General features: G+C 48.1%; 1 protein-coding gene and 1 long non-coding RNA gene across 5 annotated transcripts in view; one reads left to right on the forward strand and one right to left on the reverse strand.

Annotated features, from left to right (window-relative positions):
• The window catches only part of CCDC3 (coiled-coil domain containing 3), a 43,582-nt gene extending 36,563 nt beyond the window's left edge, over positions 1 to 7,019 (reverse strand). For both annotated transcript variants that reach the window (XM_082053135.1, XM_082053134.1), the window contains exons 1-2: positions 6,318 to 7,019; positions 5,049 to 5,223 (exon numbers count right to left, since the gene is read on the reverse strand). In XM_082053135.1, the coding sequence (XP_081909261.1) occupies positions 5,049 to 5,223; positions 6,318 to 6,730 (588 nt within the window). In that variant the 5' untranslated portion in view covers positions 6,731 to 7,019. The remainder of the gene's footprint in view (positions 1 to 5,048; positions 5,224 to 6,317) is intronic.
• LOC309439960 lies at positions 5,939 to 13,196 on the forward strand. Of its 3 annotated transcripts, none has more exons than XR_014184091.1 (4): positions 5,939 to 6,041; positions 7,530 to 7,617; positions 9,598 to 9,706; positions 12,903 to 13,196. It is a non-coding gene; the product is annotated as an uncharacterized lncRNA (long non-coding RNA). The 3 variants fall into 3 exon arrangements; XR_014184092.1 differs by lacking the exon at positions 12,903 to 13,196 and adding an exon at positions 10,252 to 10,890; XR_014184093.1 differs by lacking the exon at positions 12,903 to 13,196 and having other exon boundaries at positions 9,598 to 9,735.
• The last annotated feature ends 5,400 nt before the right edge of the window (positions 13,197 to 18,596 follow it).

The raw sequence follows: 18,596 nt of genomic DNA on the forward strand, positions 1-18,596 counted from the left end.
CTTATTATCACCAGACCAGAATCACTTTGCTCTAATCCTTTGTGTGCAGACAAGGCAACAAGATCTTACTGAAAAGATGGCACCACCCTGCAGAAGGTCAAGTCAGGAGGAGGAATTACAGCCTCTAGATTTGCACTGAATTGGTAAAACTCTGCAGGGGAGCAAGATTTCAATCCCAACCCACTGCATCACGCCCAGGTTTAGCAGCGAGCACTGCGAGAGGGGGGAAACCACAGGGATGATTCCCACCTCCCAGCTTGAGAAAGCAGAAATCAACCCCCTGGGTGCAGAAAAGTGTCATTTAGCCCTCAGCCAAAAGGAAAGTTTGCCATGAGAAAAGAGGCACTGGCACATCGAGTTGCTTTCCGGGACTTGGGGATTCTCCCGTTCCCCCTCTCCATCCCTGGGGGAGGATGCTGGCTGCACCACCAAATACTCATCCCTTTCTCCCCCCAAAAAAGTCCAACCCCTTGGGCTGCTTTTGAGCAAGAAAAGGTCACAAGGCTGCTCCCTAAAAGTATCAATAATGAAACACCAGTACTGTTGGCTGCACCGGAGAATAACTGAGAAGCGTGCAAGGGTTTGTGAGCAATTTTAGGGGCACTAGGGGATACAGGGGGTAAAGGAAATGGGATGTCTGGGGTGGTTTCCCAAGGCAAGGTGACCCCGAGGTGCCAGCCCAGGACAGGCTGTCAGACTTTACAAACACTTTGTTACATCTGTGGGTCTTCCCTCGGGGGGTCAGCATGAGAACTGGGTAAAAACACGGAGCTTTTAAGAATTTTAATTAGGTTTTTATTGCTTCTTAATCGTTCTTTTCTTTAATAAAAGCACCTTATTAAAAGAAACAGCTGTGACTGCAAGATTCCTTGGATAGGTGAATACTGCATTTCTCCCAAGGGCAGAGGGTGGGAAGAATCAACTAAAACTGTAACTATGAAAGGGAAAAAGCATTCCTGTGTTGTTATCTCCACCAGCATCAGCTCTGGGACTGGGCCAAACCTGGGACCCAGGTACCAGCAACATGCTGCAAGAAGGGGCCCCTCGCTCTGTGAGATATTGCAGCTACTCGTTACAAACCCAGCTCCAACCCCAAGCCTGGTGGGAACTCGGGGATTTAGCAAACCGCTGCAACCACAAGCTGGAGTAAAGCAGGAGGTCTGCAAACATCGCTAAGGGGCTGTGAGAAAAGTCAGGATGGAGCCCAATTAATTACTGCCTCTGCAGATGTGGAAGCCAAAATGCAACTGCCTAAAGAAACGACAGCTGGAGCTACTGTTATTCTCCAGAGTGGCCAGAACAAGCACCTGAATTAATTTATGAGGCTGTGGGATTATTGGGAAACCATGGAAGCAGTGTTTGACCCTCAGCCAAGACAACAAGGGGCTTAAAAATGCAGCAGGCCCAGGATAAGGAAGTATTACCCCCAACGAGATGTGCCTTGGGTCTGGCCTCCTTTCGCCACGTGCCATGGGGCTTTCTGAAAATTAAAAGGGTTTTCCCATGATGGAAAAGGCAGGTTGTGCATGCCAGTGCATGGAGAAGTTGCTGCACATCTATTTGCTCTTTTTTGCATCATCAGACACATTTACTGAGCGGAGGAAAAGGAGCTGTCAGGGTTTTCCTCGTTTCACCCATTGGGTCAGGCCAGATGAGGCTGTCTGCATGCAAGGAGCACTGCAGAGAGAACAGGGTGAACAGGAGGACAACATGGAACAAGTTGCCCAGAGCGGTGGTAGATGCCCCATCTCTGGAGACATCCCAGGCCAGGCTGGACGGGGCTCTGAGCAACCTGATCTGGGTGAAGATGTCCCTGCTCATGGCCGGGGTGGCACTGGATGAGCTTTGAAGGTCCCTTCCCACCCCAGTTATTCTATGATTCTATGTCAGTGGTCATTTTGGGGTCCCCTGCTCCACAGCCGGCCCAGGCACACCCCACTGAAGGGACCTCTTGCTGGGAGAAGCATCACATGAGGCAAATGAATTTTACTCACCACAGGTTTCTCTTATCTTCTGGCTGAGCACCCTAGAGCTACAAACATGAATTATTCATTGCAACTGCACATGTTTCCAGTACCGAATTCTCCCTTAAAAGGTCCATCCCCAGAAATATATCAAGAGTAGGGCACAGGGCCACTAGCAAATACCGGGATTAAAAAAGTCTTTCGGTGTACAGGATCCAACTGTAAACAGATTTCATCACTCCTTTATTCCAAACCTACTTGGGCATGCTGCTTTTTGGCAGAGCCATCTCTCCCGTCTGACTGCACAAAACATCTGTGATGTATTTTAACTAACAATTCATGTCAACACGCAGCAGCTAGTGAGACCCCCTGACTCCCCACTGCAGTGTGACCCACACCAGAAGACCCTTTCGTCTCTGAGTTCTTTACAGAATCACAGAATGGTTGGGGATGGAAGGGACCTCTGGAGATCATCCAGTCCAACCCACCTGCTAAAGCAGGTTCACCAGAGCAGCTCACACAGGAAGGTGTCCAGGTGGGTTTGAATGTCTCCAGAGAAGGAGACTCCACAGCCTCTCTGGGCAGCCTGGTCCAGGGCTCTGGCACCTCAAAGGAAAGAAGTTTCCCCTCATATTCAGATGGAACCTCCTGTGTTTCAGTCTGTGCCCATTGCCCCTCATCCCATCATTGGGCACCACTGAGAACAGTCCGGTCTCATCCTCTTGACACTCACCCTTGAGATATTTATAAGCACAAATAAGGTCCCCTGTCAGCCTTCTCTTTTCCAGGCTGATCAGACCCAGCTTGACACCATTGCAGGTGTCCTCAGGCTCCCAAAGAGCCTCTTTCCCAAAAAGCTTCAAGAATAATTCTCCAAGTAATGCTCACTTTCTGTGCCACAAAGCCAGCACACACCACAGGTTTCAGCTCAGCAGCCACCATGGGACAGCTCGACTGAGCACATTTGCAAATTAAAATTGTTCACACTGTGATGGGACACAACCAGACACACTGGCAGCTGAGGAAGTCACCATCAGATGTGACAAGGCAAAGAGAGGAGCAAAACACTAAAGAGAGCTGTACCTTGAACATGAGTACATGCATTGGGAAGAGCTGGAGAACAAATTCCTAATACCATGGCAGCCAGAAACACCATCCCCTTCCCAGGCTGGGACATGCAGGCGCTGGGCTGGACAAACACAGATGCAGGAGCTGAATGGGAGCACAGTCAGCCCGAGCTATTTTTAAATGGTTCAGAGGAAGCTTCTACTTTTCACTACAAAGAGGAGACAAAGTGTCCGTCAGCCGCCACTGAATTTATTCACTCAACGGGTGGGTGTTCAAGTATGTAAAGCCCCTGGTCGCTGTCTGTGCCGCCAACAGCTCTAATCCCCTGAATCTGCCCACAGCTGCGCTGGGTCAAAGAGCGCAACAGCTGAAATGCACTTTTGGTATAGATGCTTTCAGTTGCCCCAACTTACCCTGGGGGTTTCTGCCTTGTGATTCCCATTAAAGCTAACCGGTGAGATTCACTGGTGGCATCAAGGAGCATCAACACATCAAGGTCCCCTACTTGTAGCTCAGAGCAGCTAAATCAGTAGTGCAGGGGCACCACAAGCAGATGCTGGGAGTTGGACATGGTGGTCCCCCAACGACACTTTGCTCCCTCAGAGCAAAAATCTGTGGATTTGGCAGCGGCAGTGCCTTTACTTGCCAAATACGTTGCCTGGGGCTCTGGGAAGCTGGCAGGGAGGAGGCAGGGCTGAGATCGGGGCTCTCCGCCTCTCCCTTCTTGCCCAGCCAGGGTTGCGGCTCTGTGATCTAATTGTAAGATAATTTATTTTCTCTTAAATATCAATTCCTCCTGCTATCGCTAAGTATATATTTAAAGGTCACCATTCCCCACTCCCTCCCCAGAATATCAGCAGTGGGAAAACGCTCGCTCCCCGGGCACCCCAAGGAGCAGGTTGTGTCACTGGCCAGATGGCCACGCAGCAACTCAAACTTTGGACACTGGCCATCGGCCAGCTGGTGAAGGGAAAGGGCTCAGCCAGCTACCAAGATCCCTCCATCCCAAACAAACCACTCACACATCTGCTGCAGTACATTAATATTGTGCCTTGGACCAATGCACAGAAGATGCAAGTCATGACATGCCTTGTCCATCCTGACCTAAAGAGAAGCTTAAAATGTTCTTGGCTACCAGTGGAAACCACTAGGCTCATAAAACAAGGGTTGGCACTAAAACAGCTCTCCAAGTTCCGCTTTTGCAAATGCGTATGCACATGCAGAATATGCACACACATAACCGCAGGTTGCTCCTCACTGCCAAGGAAGTATTTATTAAAATCCTGCATTTATTACACACACTGCAGCCCCACAAAGGGGTTCAGAAACCACTAACAACAGGCATCATTGGACTTTCCATACTAAAAAGGTACTTTCTTAAGGGAGGTTTGCCTAGAGGGTAAGCTACTTGCTGTGGCCTCCCTTGAGAGGAGAAAGAGGCATTTCATTCAGCCTGTTCAGAAGTAGGTGCCAGCATCGCTCAGACAAACTGTGCCCTCAAGAGTCTGTTTTTCCCCGGCTGCTACAAAGAGACCTTAGGGCGATTAGTTCAGAAGTTTTGTGGAGTTCGGCAAGAATAATCCCTCACAGTCTGTCATAGCCCAGGCACTGCTTTCATTATATAAGATGAACACAGAAGTAAAAAAGCAAAGCTCTGCTCCTGAACATTTCAGTTGAAGTTAAAAGTATGGGGTTTAGAAATAGAAAACTCAGGGATGACCTGGGTGGAGCAGAGCAGGATGGCAAGTAATACCGGTTTTCAACCTATTGCTCACGAACCGGTTGATATCAAGCTTTGATGAAGTCCATGAGAAACTAAAGAGCTAACAGAGAAGTCAGCTTTAAAAAACAGAGCTTAACATCTCCCCACCAATGTGTTACTTTGACAGTGATACCACCAAAGGACCAGGAAAATCAGGGACCTGCTGCTCTGCATGATATATATGTTTGTAAACGACATGGGAATGCCTGTGCTCACTTAGAAAACAAGCACTGGAGAGCAAATAAATCCCTTACCCTGTTGTCCTCTTGAATCTCCCAGTCACTGGAGAAGCTCAACACATGCTGCGCCTGCGAGCAGTTAGAGAACTGGAAAAGGCTGGCAAACATCCTTCTGTTCTCCTGGGTATCCGGGAAAATCGCCTCCTGGAAGTTGACTCCGTGCGGCAGGAGGATGTAGTTCTCATCCATTCTGAAACACAAATAGCACGGCAGCCCGCGGTGAGGCTGGACAACACTTTCTCTCCTGCAGAAGTCACCCATCATTCTTCAGCCTGGCTCAACAAGTGTCACCAAAGTCACACAGACTTTTAGCTGGCATGTGGCTTTCAGCTCTCCTGGCCCTTAGTTGCCAAGGTGGCAATTGCCACCATGAAGAACTGGACCAGGGAGCAGCAGTAAGGACCTAACAGGCTCCCACCACCCTGCAGACATCAATGAACCCCCATGAATGAGTCAAATCTGTATTTTGGCCCATGGTTCCTACAGAATTTTCATCACTTTGCCCTTAATCCCATAGTTTAAGTACTCCTTCAAGCAGTCAATAAATAACCTGTGTAAAACATGTTTAAAGATATTGCCAAAGACTGAGCACTAGACAGCATCAAATTGTGTTTTGTTACGCACCCAGTGTAAGAATATACCAAGTATTTCGAAACAAGCCACTGAGTAGTATTTCACAAACACTCTGGGATGGGAAGGTCACAGTGATGGCTCTGTTCCCATATTGTGGTTTATTTTCTTATTCTTTCGATGAGCCCAAAGTCAGGATTTGTCTGGGACTCGGGAGATCCAAGAGAAAGCTATCGGGTGAGTATTTGGAGACAGGCTTTAAACTCCCATGCCAAACTTTGGCAAACAGGCGCTGGCCCCTCTCCAGCGTCGTGACCGTCCCACCGTAAAAACAAAAGCAGTAGCACCCAGGAGCTACTCAACAGCAGCTCCCCGTACATCTGCAACTCTGGAATATTATGGCTTTGGGTTTGTTTTGGTTTGTTTTATTTTTTCTCGGTGAGTGTACGCGCAAAGGAGAAGGCGCTGCGGGGCGAGCGGCAGCGGGACGGGGCGAGCGGCAGCGGGACGGGGCGAGCGGCAGCGGGACGGGGCGAGCGGCAGCCGGACGGGGCGAGCGGCAGCGGGACGGGGCGAGCGGCAGCGGGACAGGGCGAGCGGCAGCGGGACAGGGCGAACCCTCTCGGGCAGGAGTGAAGCCCCCCGGCCGCGGAGGTGCCCCGGGGGCCAGGATGCCAACCCCACCCTCCCAGACTCCCCCATCCCGGGACTCACCGGAGGAAGAAGAAATAATTGTAGCCCTGCATGACGGTGTGCGAGTGGCAGGAGAAGTACCCGAGGCCGGTGAGGTTGAGGCGGGAGCCGGCGGGCACCTCCAACATGCTGCCCCACGCCTGGTCGCACAGCAGCTCGATCTCGGCCGAGTAAAAGAGCCCCCCCTCCTCATGCTGGAGGCTGGCGGGGTGGCCCCTGTGCCAGGGCAGGTAGTTGTATGCGCCGTACGGGTCGGGGTGCAGCGCCAGCACCCGCGCGTACACGATGATCGCCGCCAGCTCGGCCCGGCAGCCCTCGCTGAGCGGCCGCCACTCCGCCGGCAGCTGGCAGCCCCCCCCGCCGGCCGCCCGCCCCCCCAGCCCCAGCCCCAAGCCAAGCACCAGCAGCGGCAGCAGCCGCGGAGGAGGCGGCATCGCGGGCGGCTCCGCGGCCGGGCCAGGGGAGCGCCGAGGCGGGCAGGGGAGCGGGGTTACGGGGGGCTGGAGGAGGAGGGGGGGGCACGGCCTGGAGTCGCTGCCCCGGAGGCTGTGGGGGTTGTGGGGGGAAGGGGGAGAGGTGCGAAAGAGCCGGGGGTGGATGGGGCAGGGAGGCGGCGAGGCGGAGATGCGAAGGGGCAGGGAAGGGAAAGGGAGGGGGTTCAAAGAGCCCGGGGAGGGGGGAAGTGGAAGGTGCAAGGAGGCAGACACACCGAGGGCTGAGATCCAAGCGGGCAGGGCTGCAAAGGGGGAAAGATGTAAAGGGTCGAGGGGCAGGGGGTGCACACGGGCAGAGGTGCGGGGAGCAGAGATGCGAAGGGGAGGGATGGGAAAAGGCAGAGATGCGAAGGGGGCAGAGAGGCAAAGGGGAGGGCTGTAAATGCGAGAGGTGCAAAGGGGGAGGTGAAAAGGGAGGGATACAAAGGGGAGGGATGCAAAGGCAGAGTTGCTAAGAGGAGGGTTGCAAAGGGAAGAGGTGGACGGGACAGAGAGTGCAAAGAGGCAAGATGTAAAAAAGAGCAGAAATGCGAAGGGCAGCACACTCCGGGGTGGGGGCAGCTGCTGCACCCGGGGCTTTGGGAGGTGAAGGGCTGGCTTGTAGGATGCTGGAAGGGCAAAGGGTCCCTGTGGAGCAGGGGCCTGTGCACAGCTCCTGATGGGAAAGAAGAGCCTGGGAAACAGAAGATGTGTGTGTGGGGACGTTTGAAACACTGGTCACCCACTTCATCCACTTAAGATGGAGACGGAGAAAAACTTGCAAGTGGAGGAGAGCAGCTCTTCCTAGCAGCCTGCAACCGTTTTTCAAAATGCATCTGGTGAGCAAGGTAAAAATAAAATGCCAGATCTCAATAGATTTTCATTTCCCACTGTTTCCTCCTAGAATTCCTGAGGCGACTTCGGGCTTATCCAGCTTTTTGGCAGATGGCTCAGGGACTGACCCTTCTCGCCACATACAAACTGCTGTGGAGCTTCTCCCGAGGATCCCCTGGGGCACAGCACCACACCCAGCCCAAAATAACCTTTTACTGTTTCAGTATTCTCCTTTTCCCACATCTGATCTCACTGGGGATAACAGAGTCAGGAATGGGCATGGGACTCTTAAAATCTTTTGTTAGAATATGAATATGGAGACATGCTCCCAGTTAAATCTCTCCCTAAATGTTATGGTCACTGAAAATTTGACAGTGTGTCCTGTCTGTCTCCATCCACCTCTCCAGTCCTCTACAAGGACCAGGAGCTCTTGGGAGCAGAAGGTGCCTTTTTGTCCCGTGTTCATGCTGTGTCCGGTATAGGGGGTCCTCATGCACGACTGGTGTTCAAAATAATGGGCAAAATAATGAATAATCAGTTAAATAATGCTGAGCCAAGTTCATGACAGTGAGACAAGTCTTCTTCTGTGACAAGTGTCTCCCTCTGGAACAGTTTCATCAGACTCAGCTGTGTGTAGAAAATGAGATGAAGACTTTAACAAAGGTCATATTCATATTTCATGATGACATGGTCCTACAATGTATTTCACCATAGCTTTATGCAAGAACAGCAAAGTTGGTTCTTGGTAAAACAGAAACATATTTTGATCTTTTTTTCTAACAAAAACTCCACAATGACAGATAGAGCTTTTCTAACTTTTTTTTTTTAACAATCTGTTTCTTGAAGATTAACAAACTGATTCAATTCACAGTTTTAATGCAAAAAGCTTAGAAGACAATCCTGAAAATATTTTTTTTAAGAAAATATCATCAGGAAATCCCAACAGACCAACAAGCTCAAGATTTCTTTTAATGTTAACCTTCAGGAAAAACTGCTTTTGATTTGGAAACTGAAAGGACCAAACTGTGGTAGAGACGGTTTCAGAGCCTCATTCAGTAGTTTTTAAATACACAAGAACTAAGGAGAAAAACAGAGAATCGAGGCTGATTTTGACTTCAGACAAAGCTGGGGCAGTCTGGAGGTATTTTGTACATTCTAATGTACCTGGAGGCCTTGGAATGAGCCTCAGGTTTCTGTTGAGAAATGGTGCTTCAAGATGTCAGCAAAAACATGGGGGTCATGCGAAGAGAAGTGTTGCAAGTGATGGGAGAGATGTTCAGCCCGCCCAAGGTGGTCTCTCCATGTCTCTCCATGGTCTCTCCACATGGTACAACCAGCATCAGAGCCTGGTGGCTTCAGCAACATGAATCTCAGAATTGGGTATGGGCAGCAAAATACATATATTATTACTCCAACGTTGCTTCTGAGTAGATAGAGCCCCAAGAACCTGAGGAGACATTTGTAACCGTAGCTTGGTTGGTTTTGTTCTGGGAGCCAAATTCTTAACTTGTATGAAACGCAATTGCTGTTTCTTCTGTGTATACAGCTGAGATTGATATCTTCTGGGTAGAGGAGCCTCATATTTAAGCTTCATTTCTGTTTACTGTGTGTTGCAAGTGAGTAATGGCCAACTGTCATCAAACCATGTTGGAAATAGCTAATCTAAGCTGTGATCTGTTCTGCTATTCCTCACATTTCAGTTAACCACCACATCACAGCTGGGAGAGAGGACAGGGTGAGAAAAGGAGGGACATGGGCAGCTCAGACCCAAAATACGAATGTGTCCTCCCTTAATGCTACTCTTAATAGTCTAAACTAAACTGCTTATATTTGGCCAGAGTGTTTGAATCACTGAGCCACCTCAGAAAACACAACAGCATTTGCTGGCATCTGCTGGCTCTTGCCAACGCTCTCCAGCTTTCTTTTTGGTGATGATTACCGGAGTGTGGAAGCAAGTAATTAACGCTCTTTGGAATTTCTTTATCATCCTGCAGAGTGGTCGTGTTGGTGTTTGGAGGACACAGCGGGAGCCCATGGATCTAACTTCAGAGCTGAAGGAGCCAAAAGTAGGACTTGGTCATAAATCTGGAGCAGATGCAGTAGGTACTGAAGTCTGCACATAAAAATAAAAATATCACACACTTAAATGTGCTTGATTTCATTTTTCTCTTCCATTTGTGTTTGCTGGTGCTGTGCCCAGTGCTGTTGTAAGGCCTTGGGTGGGCTCATCTTCTCCCATGCCCTCTGTGAGATGTCCTCAGCCAAGACCTCTCCTTGTCAGGAGGGCCTCCAGAGTTTCGTCAGCCTGTAACCTTCAGATCCCGACAAATTGGTCCCTTGGGTTATTTGCTGCTTGAGTTCATTAGCAACTTTCAGTATTTTAGTAAAGAATTAGAACCACCTAAATTTAGATCACAGTGAATAACGTGATTTTGCTCTTAAATTTCTCTCCGCAGAAGCACCGTCAATTTTCTTCTCTTTTCCTTCACTTCCAAGGTAGTGAAAAGTAGTAGGAGGACCTGGACCCCTTCCAGGAGTCCTTTCTCTTGCAGCTCTGGATAACAAGGAATTAGTGACGGGGAGTGAGGGTTTAGAAACCCTCCCTGGAGACTGCATCCTTCAGATCTGTGTTTGCTGTTTCTCTGCAGGGATCCACTGGCTGATCCGAGACGTTCTTCAGTGCAGCGTGAATACTTTAGGGCTGCACACTCAGCATGGGTCTGTCGAGTGCTGTAGCCAAAATCAGCTAATCAGAGGAGCATCAATAGAGCAAATTACCACTCAGGCTGTGCTTTCACCCACTCAGGCATGTGCCACAGTTATTCATTTGCTTCCTCTGCTTAGATGGTCTTGTAGACTTTGAGCCAGGCTTGTGTTTTCCCAGGCAGGAGCTCTGCCTTTTCTTCCACACATCTGTACAGATATTTAAACCAAAGGTTTTTCCCTCTGGGCTGTGTCATTTTCTTCACTGTTGCTGTGGCAATGCAGGTGATTTAAGCCTTTTAATAAAACATAGCTCTGCTCTGTCTCTCTCTTTGCCTTTAAAGTATGGACAGAGTTGAGCGTTAGTCCAGGTATCAAACAAGAGAGTATGGTGCTCGGGGTCTGGCTGTCTTTCTGATGGGTGTAGGTGATCTGAAACTTCAGCCCAGCTGTCTTTTATTTATGTATCTGCAGTGATTCCTTTGTAGTCCAGGGTAAAAAATATCAAACCCAGATTTCTTTCCCCCTGCCCACACCTCTTTAAACTGGGTAACCTACAGAGATGAATATTTGGCTGCATTAGTGTCCCCACAGGAAGAGATCCTTTGTTACCTTCTCTCTATGCTTCTCTAATTTGAGTAATGCTTCTTGTAGTTTGACGTTTGGTCCATAATATTTAACTATTTTTGTACCAATCTCTGGGCTAGGTGATTCCTATTAAAAAAAAAAAAAATTCCTGGCCAAAATTCCCTGTATTTCTTTATGTTTCTTTGCTTTGAAGAGTAATCATGGCCATGAAGAAACAGGATCTGTCTTTGGGGATCAGCCGGGAATACATTGCTGTCTCAAAGAGTTTGCAAAGATTTACTTTATGTGCAGCATGGAAAAGACTTTCTGTAATACCATTTAGAATTTGAATGGAAAAGTTATTAGAAGCATCAAAGAGTTGGTATGAATGGAGATCTTCGCCTGCACCTTCATTGTATCTTTCTGACCTTTCTTGGCCCCTTTGGTCTTTACCCTCCTTCTCCCAGATGTGGCCTTTTCTATCATTTACACAACCAAGATGCCATGCAGGCTCTTTGTTCTCATGTTTTGAGTCCTGCAGCATCTTTTCCTCGGCAGACCCAGCCTTGCCCCACCACTGTCAATCCAGCCTAGAATCATAGAACCATAAAACCATTTTGGTTGGAAGAGACCTTCAAGATCATGAAGTCCAACCACAACCTAACTCTGTCACTAAACCATATCCCTAAGAACTTCATCTGTACAACTTTTAAACACCTCCAGGGGTGGTGACTCCACCACTGCCCTGGGCAGCCTGTTCCAATGCCTGACAACCCTTTCCATGAAGAAATTTTTCCTAATATCCAATTTGAACCTCCCCTGGCACAACTTGAGGCCATTTCCTCTTGTCCTATCTCTTGCTACTTGGGAGAAGAGACCAACCCCCTCCATGCTCCAAGCTCCTTTCAGGCAGTTCAGAGATCAGAAGGTCTCCCCTCAGCTCCTGTTCTCCAGCTGAACCCCCCAGGTCCCTCAGCCGCTCCCATCACACTTGTGCTCCAGCCCCTTCCCCAGCTCCGTTCCCTTCTCTGAACTCGCTCCAACACCTCAAGGTCTTTCTTGTAGTGACCTGTTGCTACACACACTGTTTTTCTAGAGCATCACTGCTGATGGTGTTCACCACCCATCTTTTCCCTGGGCTTCCTTGGCTACCAGCATCCACCCCTTGCTTCATGCCAGGCTCTTGCAGAAGAGCTCTGAGGCAAGGACCTCCTCAGCTCTGCATTTCTGCAGCATCTGGTTCATAAGCCAGGACTGCAGGTCCAATAATAAGAATAGCAACAACGTGCAAGCTGATTCCAGCCCAAGTCAGTGGACGCCAGAGCTTGCTGCGCTCAGAAGTCTGTTCATAAATCAATGTGAAATGCGCTGTCTGAGCGTTGCTCCCAGTAGACACACATCTGCATAACACATACCACTGACACAACTGGCGATGGGAAAAATATCTAAACATATCATTCCCACAGCTGCGGAGGAATGAATAAAGATGTCGAATTCCTCTGTCCCTGGGGTGAACTCTGGTCCAGGTAAATTCACTTCTTATAAATCAGAGATTTTAAAGGCAGAGGGACCATTACAAAAGTTTAATCTGACCATACGGGTTAGAAGATGTCACCCAGCGATTCCTGCGTCAAGACCATAATTGATTTTAAAAGAAGACAGCAGAAGAAAGATACCCAACCCTCACTTTAAAATCTCAGATGGTGGAGAAGTAAACTCATGCCTTGGTGAGTTGTTCCAATGCTAAAATCTTGTGCTTTTACCCATTCTAGATTTGTCTATCTTCAGCTTCCAGACATGGGATCCTGTTGTGCTGTTGTCTGCTACTTGAAAAACACAAACAAACAAACAACAAACCTATTACTATAAATCTTCACACATTTTTGGCATATATAATTCACTAATTAAGCACTCCCTTGAATAAACTGAATACAATTTATTTTACTCACTGGCAGGTTGACCAGACTATCAGTTACTGCTGTAGCTTGATTGACCCACCCCCAGATTTTCCAAATCCTTTCTCCTGCAGAGGTCAGAGATGAACACTGAATTGTACAGACTGGTCTCCAAAGAGTCAGGAAGAGGGTAGCACCACCACTCCTGTTTGGTTTTCTGCTCCTTCATCCAAGAACCACCTTTATTCTGCCAGCCAGCATTACACAAGGATGGTCACTCCTGAAGAAAAATTGTATTGGCCAAGTACAGTTTGCATTTCAATCCTCGCTCAGTCAAGTGAAGGCAATTCTTTGGGCCAGAGCAATCATCTCTCCTGCACCCAGTCACTCACACTGGGTCTCTTCAGCTGCATGATCACAGGGTAGCGATGAAGAAAGTGATGCTCTATGTGTCTGAGTCCTAATGCAGCAGTGATATTGCAGGACTTTGGTTTCTTGTCTGGAAATAAAAAGATGGAGATGTGAAATGTTTTGTCTTTGCTCTAATAGCTCAAGTTTTCTGGATTTATATCCTGCCCCTTCTATGTTTTCAAAGAGTTGAATCTGTTTCAATTTTTGAGTCACAGCTGGAGGTAACATGTTTTACACTGTCTTTGTCTAAAGATAATTTAGTGCTGCTAAATGGTACCAGATTGCCAGGGCTGACTTCTTTCTGTGCACTCGGCAGAACTGAGGAAGGGATTGCCTTTCCAAAGGGCCAAGTTGCTCCCAAACCCAAGCCTATTCAGTGATGCGCAGGTAGATCCAGCACAGGCAGGTCACCAGAGACAACATCTCTCCCTGTGCAGCCTTCCAGTCTGAAGAAACACCTCACCTTTCCTCCATCACTCAAAAACCACCATCTGACCTCAGAGGATCTTCTGTAGAGCCCATATGGTAGTGAGAATTGTGATTCTCATGCTATTACTGACTGAGCAGGGACAGGCTTGTGTGTCCAGGAGGTTGTGTGGCCCTGGCTTGGGATAGTCCCACGCAGAGGAAGTTCTCTTCTTGCAGTTTGCCTGGATAAAGCAAAAAAAAGGAGAAAAGCATCTTTTAATGAGAGACTTTGGCACCATGTATAGTTAATGCAATTGAACTCACACTCTGCTCAGTTTTCACAACTAAGTTCTTATGCTGATGAGTTAATTCCCTTTGATGTCCCTTCTGTCATTCTTCTGTTTTCACTGACTCTAAAATAACCCAACTGTCCATCTTGCTTATGGAATTACTGAACTTTTAAGAGAACACAAAGTGCTCTCACATGAGGATTTGGGATTAAACCTCTCTTGTTTATGTTAAACATAACAACTTAATTCTTGAACTGCCGGAGGGCAAATGAGTCTCCACAATCTCCACAACCTGCTTTCAAGCCCTACAGCAAAGGTCAGTGTGATTTGTTTCTCATTACAGATGTTCTTTCCGGTAAAGTTGTCTCATGGTATATGACAGTTCTCTTACAAAACACCTTTATGCAATTTAAAGTGGTTTTACTTACAATAGTTTCCATTGTAAAGCGAATATATGCTTTATTTTCAGCACATTTCTCTTCTCTCAAGTTGCACTAATCAGTGGAGTACCTGACTTTTTGCCAGAGATGTGGTAAAGAACACAACTGCCTCCCATCCATGTCTGATCCAACACCCCAGGAGCTCTGGATTTGGAGGGGGGAATCCCTCTGAATTGGGCAGTTTCCTGAATCTGGTTTGACTCCAGCCCTCTGGCTCTGAGGGTATGCGTATCTTGTGCACAGATGTGCACGCACATCTGGAGGGGGCAAGGCAGCACAAATTACTGAATGGTAGATTACTGTAACTACTACAGGGGTGACAGTCATAGTGCCACAGAATAATGTGTGTTGGAAGGGACCTTCAAAGCTCACCCAGTGCCACCCCTGCCATGAGCAGGGACATCTTCACCCAGATCAGGTTGCTCAGAGCCCCGTCCAGCCTGGCCTGGGATGTCTCCAGGGATGGTTCATCCACCACCTCTCTGGGCAACCTGGGACAGTGTTTCACCACCCTCAGTGTAAAAAAATTGTTCCTCACATCCAGCCTGAATCTCCTCTCCTTTAGTTTAAAATCATTAACCCTTCCTCCTGCACCTCATGAAGACCCACAAATGAAAGGAATAGGAAATAACATAAAGGATGAGGCAGACAGGGATGCAGAGCCTAAGAGAAAGCTAGAAACAGTGGGAAAAAGGCAAAGAAATGAGCGGAAAAGCAGGAAAATACTCAGGACAGGAGGGAAAGGGCAGTGAGGGGAGCAGCTGGTCAAAGAAAATTTTAGGCAAAGAAGGAGCAAATGAAGGAATTAAGAAGTTAACTTACTGAACATGATATGGTAAAGCTATAGAAATAGGGACAAGAAAGGAAAAATGGATAAACAAGAGTCTTGGGCCTTTTTTTTTTAATGTGGCCACTGCTTGCAGGTGTCTGGTATAAAAACCATCAGAGACACCTGTGTTTCCCCACAGGACCTGTCAGCCCTTCTGTAAAATCAGCTGTGCTCAGCACTCACACTGGCCAGCTTGTATCGCCTCTTGTCCTGCAGAAACCCAGGCTCAGCTTGAGTTTCATACCGTGTCCCTCAGCTGGTCCCTGTGCTCCTGACCTGCCTGCAGCTACAGCGCTGCCCTCTCTTCCTGGACGGGGCTCTGAGCAACCTGATCTGGGTGAAGATGTCTCTGCTCATGGCAGGGGTTGGACTGGATGAGCTTTGAGAGTCCCTTCCAACCCAAACTAGTCTATGATTCAATGATTCCTCTGCCTGCCTTCCCTACCACGGCCCTGCCATCACCCTCCTTTTGTCTCAAGAGCATCCCCACATTTACTTCTGTTTCTAGGCCATTTAAGTGAAGTACCAAGAGAAGGAGAGGGGTGGAATTTCTCGTCTGAGGTGGCTTTGTAAGCTGTGTCCCAGACAGTGCAGGGTCATGGCCTTCACGTCAATGTTCAGCAACACTCACATGAGATGTGCCCCCTCCCCACAAACCACCTAGTCCCCTACCAGCAGGCAGCAAGTTTCTCTCTTTATCTGCTACTGACTGGGCATAGAATTATAGAATCATGTTAATAGAATCATTTTGGTTGGAAGAGACCTTCAAGATCACCAAGTCCAACCAAGAACGTCACACTGGCACTAAACCATGTCCCTAAGAACCTTGTCTACACATCTTTTAAACACCTCCAGGGGTGGTGACTCCACCACTGCCCTGGGCAGCCTGTTCCGATGCCTGACGACCCTTTCCATGAATAAACTTTTTATAATAACCAACCTAAACCTCCATCAAACCATCTAGACAAACCTCATAACACGCCTCAATTACCTGCTCCATTACCATATGGACTCTGCATTTTTCTGTGTCTTGAGAAGGTTTTGTTCTTCACTGGTATGCTTTTTTGAATAGGGCTTTCCAGGTCTTTGACGCAGATACTGTGTTCACAGAGCAGCTGACATGAAAGCACATCCCCCCTGCCATCGTGCAGGAGGTTTATTTGGATTTTAGAAATTGCCCTCTGCAAAGGATAAAAAAAACTACAGCTATCCCAGTGAGTTAACACAAGCACGTGGCCCAGGTGGTGAAATGAGGTCTGATCCAGCTCTCCCACCGGAGGTTGCTCCCTCCTCTCATGGCAATCAGCTGGCTCACTGCTGAGCAAAACTGTCCTCCTGACTCAGGGGAATTTCTTCCCCCAGGATCTGGGTTAGCAATGCCACCAATGTTAATGAGGGTTTCACTTGGACGCTGATGAGTATGTGTTGGTCATCTACTCCTGTTCCCAGCCTCCTTGGCAATGAGATGCTCCCACACGCCATCAGCATTGCCAAGGAGGGAGCATCTCTACATCTGAACCTGCCTTGGCTAAGTGAAACTCATCCTGCAACTTGCTGGTAGCCCCTGGGTGGCTCTGCCGCTGCACAACAGATCATGCATTTGCAACACACGCAGCAGCCAGCGCAAGGTCATATGTCAAGGCCAGGACAGCTGTTCCCCTGCCACCACATCAGGGGTTGGTGACACATGTACAAGGCAGGTGGTATTGGAGCCAGTGAAGGCTACAAAATCCAGCAGCAGCAGCCTGAGCAAATGCTTTGTTGGATTATATTGCCTGCTAGCAAAGCTGCCTGGCTCCTCCTTGGACTGCATTAACTGTTCAGGCTGAAACATCACATTTTGTTTATTTTGGGTAGATTTCTGTGGAAAATATTGCAATGGTTACTTGACCAGAGAAGGCTAAAGAGCAACGTTTTGTTTTGCTTGTGTTGAAGACTGTGTTCCTGTGAGTGGGGGCAAGATCTTCATATCTGGCAGAAAAGTGGGGTTGGAGAAAGAGATTGACTGGAAGGATAAGATCTGGGGACCAAAAAAGCCAAGCATGGTAGGTGACACAGGTACCAGCTTCTTACTGCATAAAGGGATTGGGAATTCACATCCATTAACATGTTTGTGGTACTCGGTGTGGTGACATGCATAGCAGGAAAACCTGTATAGGTGTAAATGGTTCTGCCTCTCAAGTTCTACCTTTCAAATCCTTATCAATTCAAGGACAGAGGATTTCAGGACATTTGCACACTGAGCAGTGAAGACAAAACATAACTTCTCTATAGAAGGGTACAGCCCAAGCTGCCTCTCAGGGCTCACCGCCCTGAACACAGAGGCTTAGGACACAGTAAACGTTCTTGTGCTACTCAACATTTACCATTACTCATTTGTGTCTGTCTGCATGTAGCATTTGTGGAGACATCAGGAAAGACCGCCCCTGCTGTTCCCATCTCCAGTGCAATAGTTAGAGAAGGGCTGCCTTCTGCAGACACCCTGCTAAAAAACCCGCTTGCTGGAGCTGGGCAACCTCTTGCAGGTCTGAAGCACTTAGGAGAAGCTTTCACAATGTAGATGACCCAAAGAACTTGTCCTCACTACTTGAAGGGCCATCCCATTCCAGGAGTTACTGGGAGTAAGAGTACAAAGCCACTTGCAGCCCCTCCATCCTCGTGCTGTGAGTTCGCTGCTGAGGTTCAGCTCCGAGCCTGTACGCTGCACAGGTGACAACATCACCATAGGGGGAAGGAAAATCTCTCTCTCACAGAGATGCATGTTAATCTCCAGTTCTGATTAAATATAGTCCAGCTGCTAGGAACAGCTGTGAAACGTTTTTTTTCTTTACCTTTTTCAAGTGTGCTGCATTCCTCCTCTTCACCATCCCCTGGCGAAGGGGTGAAGGAGAGTGTCGGATAAAAGCCTTGCTCCAGGGCAAGAAAAGATCCAAACTGCAGCTTTGCGTAAATCTGTCACTTTGATTCCCCTGAGAACAACTGCAAACTTGAAAAATAGCATAGTGAAGCAAGCACAGGTGTTAACTCCTCTTTTTTTAATTGGTAAAAAAAAAAATTGCGGTGAACAGACCCCCGAACACTCTTTCTTTCACTCAGCTTTAAGCTTTATTACCTCTTACAATCCTATCTCTGTGTCAAGAAAAATCTTATTTCTAAACTAGAAAGGAAATGGGGAAATTGCCCTGTATCAATATCTGCTACAAAATTCACATTAACCACCCTTTGCTGCTTCTGCTGTTTTATTGTCTCCCTAGAACAATTTGTGAGGGGGGTTTTGCTGTCTCTCTCACTGTTAAACACTAATGCATCAGAGATTTGCTGGGTTTGGCTCAGGGGTGGGAGGGCAGGCTCTGAGGAGGCTCAGTGATGTCTTTCACCCCAGGGTCAGCTTTGTATCCTGCACTACATTTGGCTCTTTTACTCAAAACAAAGAAACACTGTTGTTACAAA

This window comes from Streptopelia decaocto (assembly GCF_964273445.1).
Source record: "Streptopelia decaocto genome assembly, chromosome: 1".
NCBI classification, from domain to species: domain Eukaryota; kingdom Metazoa; phylum Chordata; class Aves; order Columbiformes; family Columbidae; genus Streptopelia; species Streptopelia decaocto.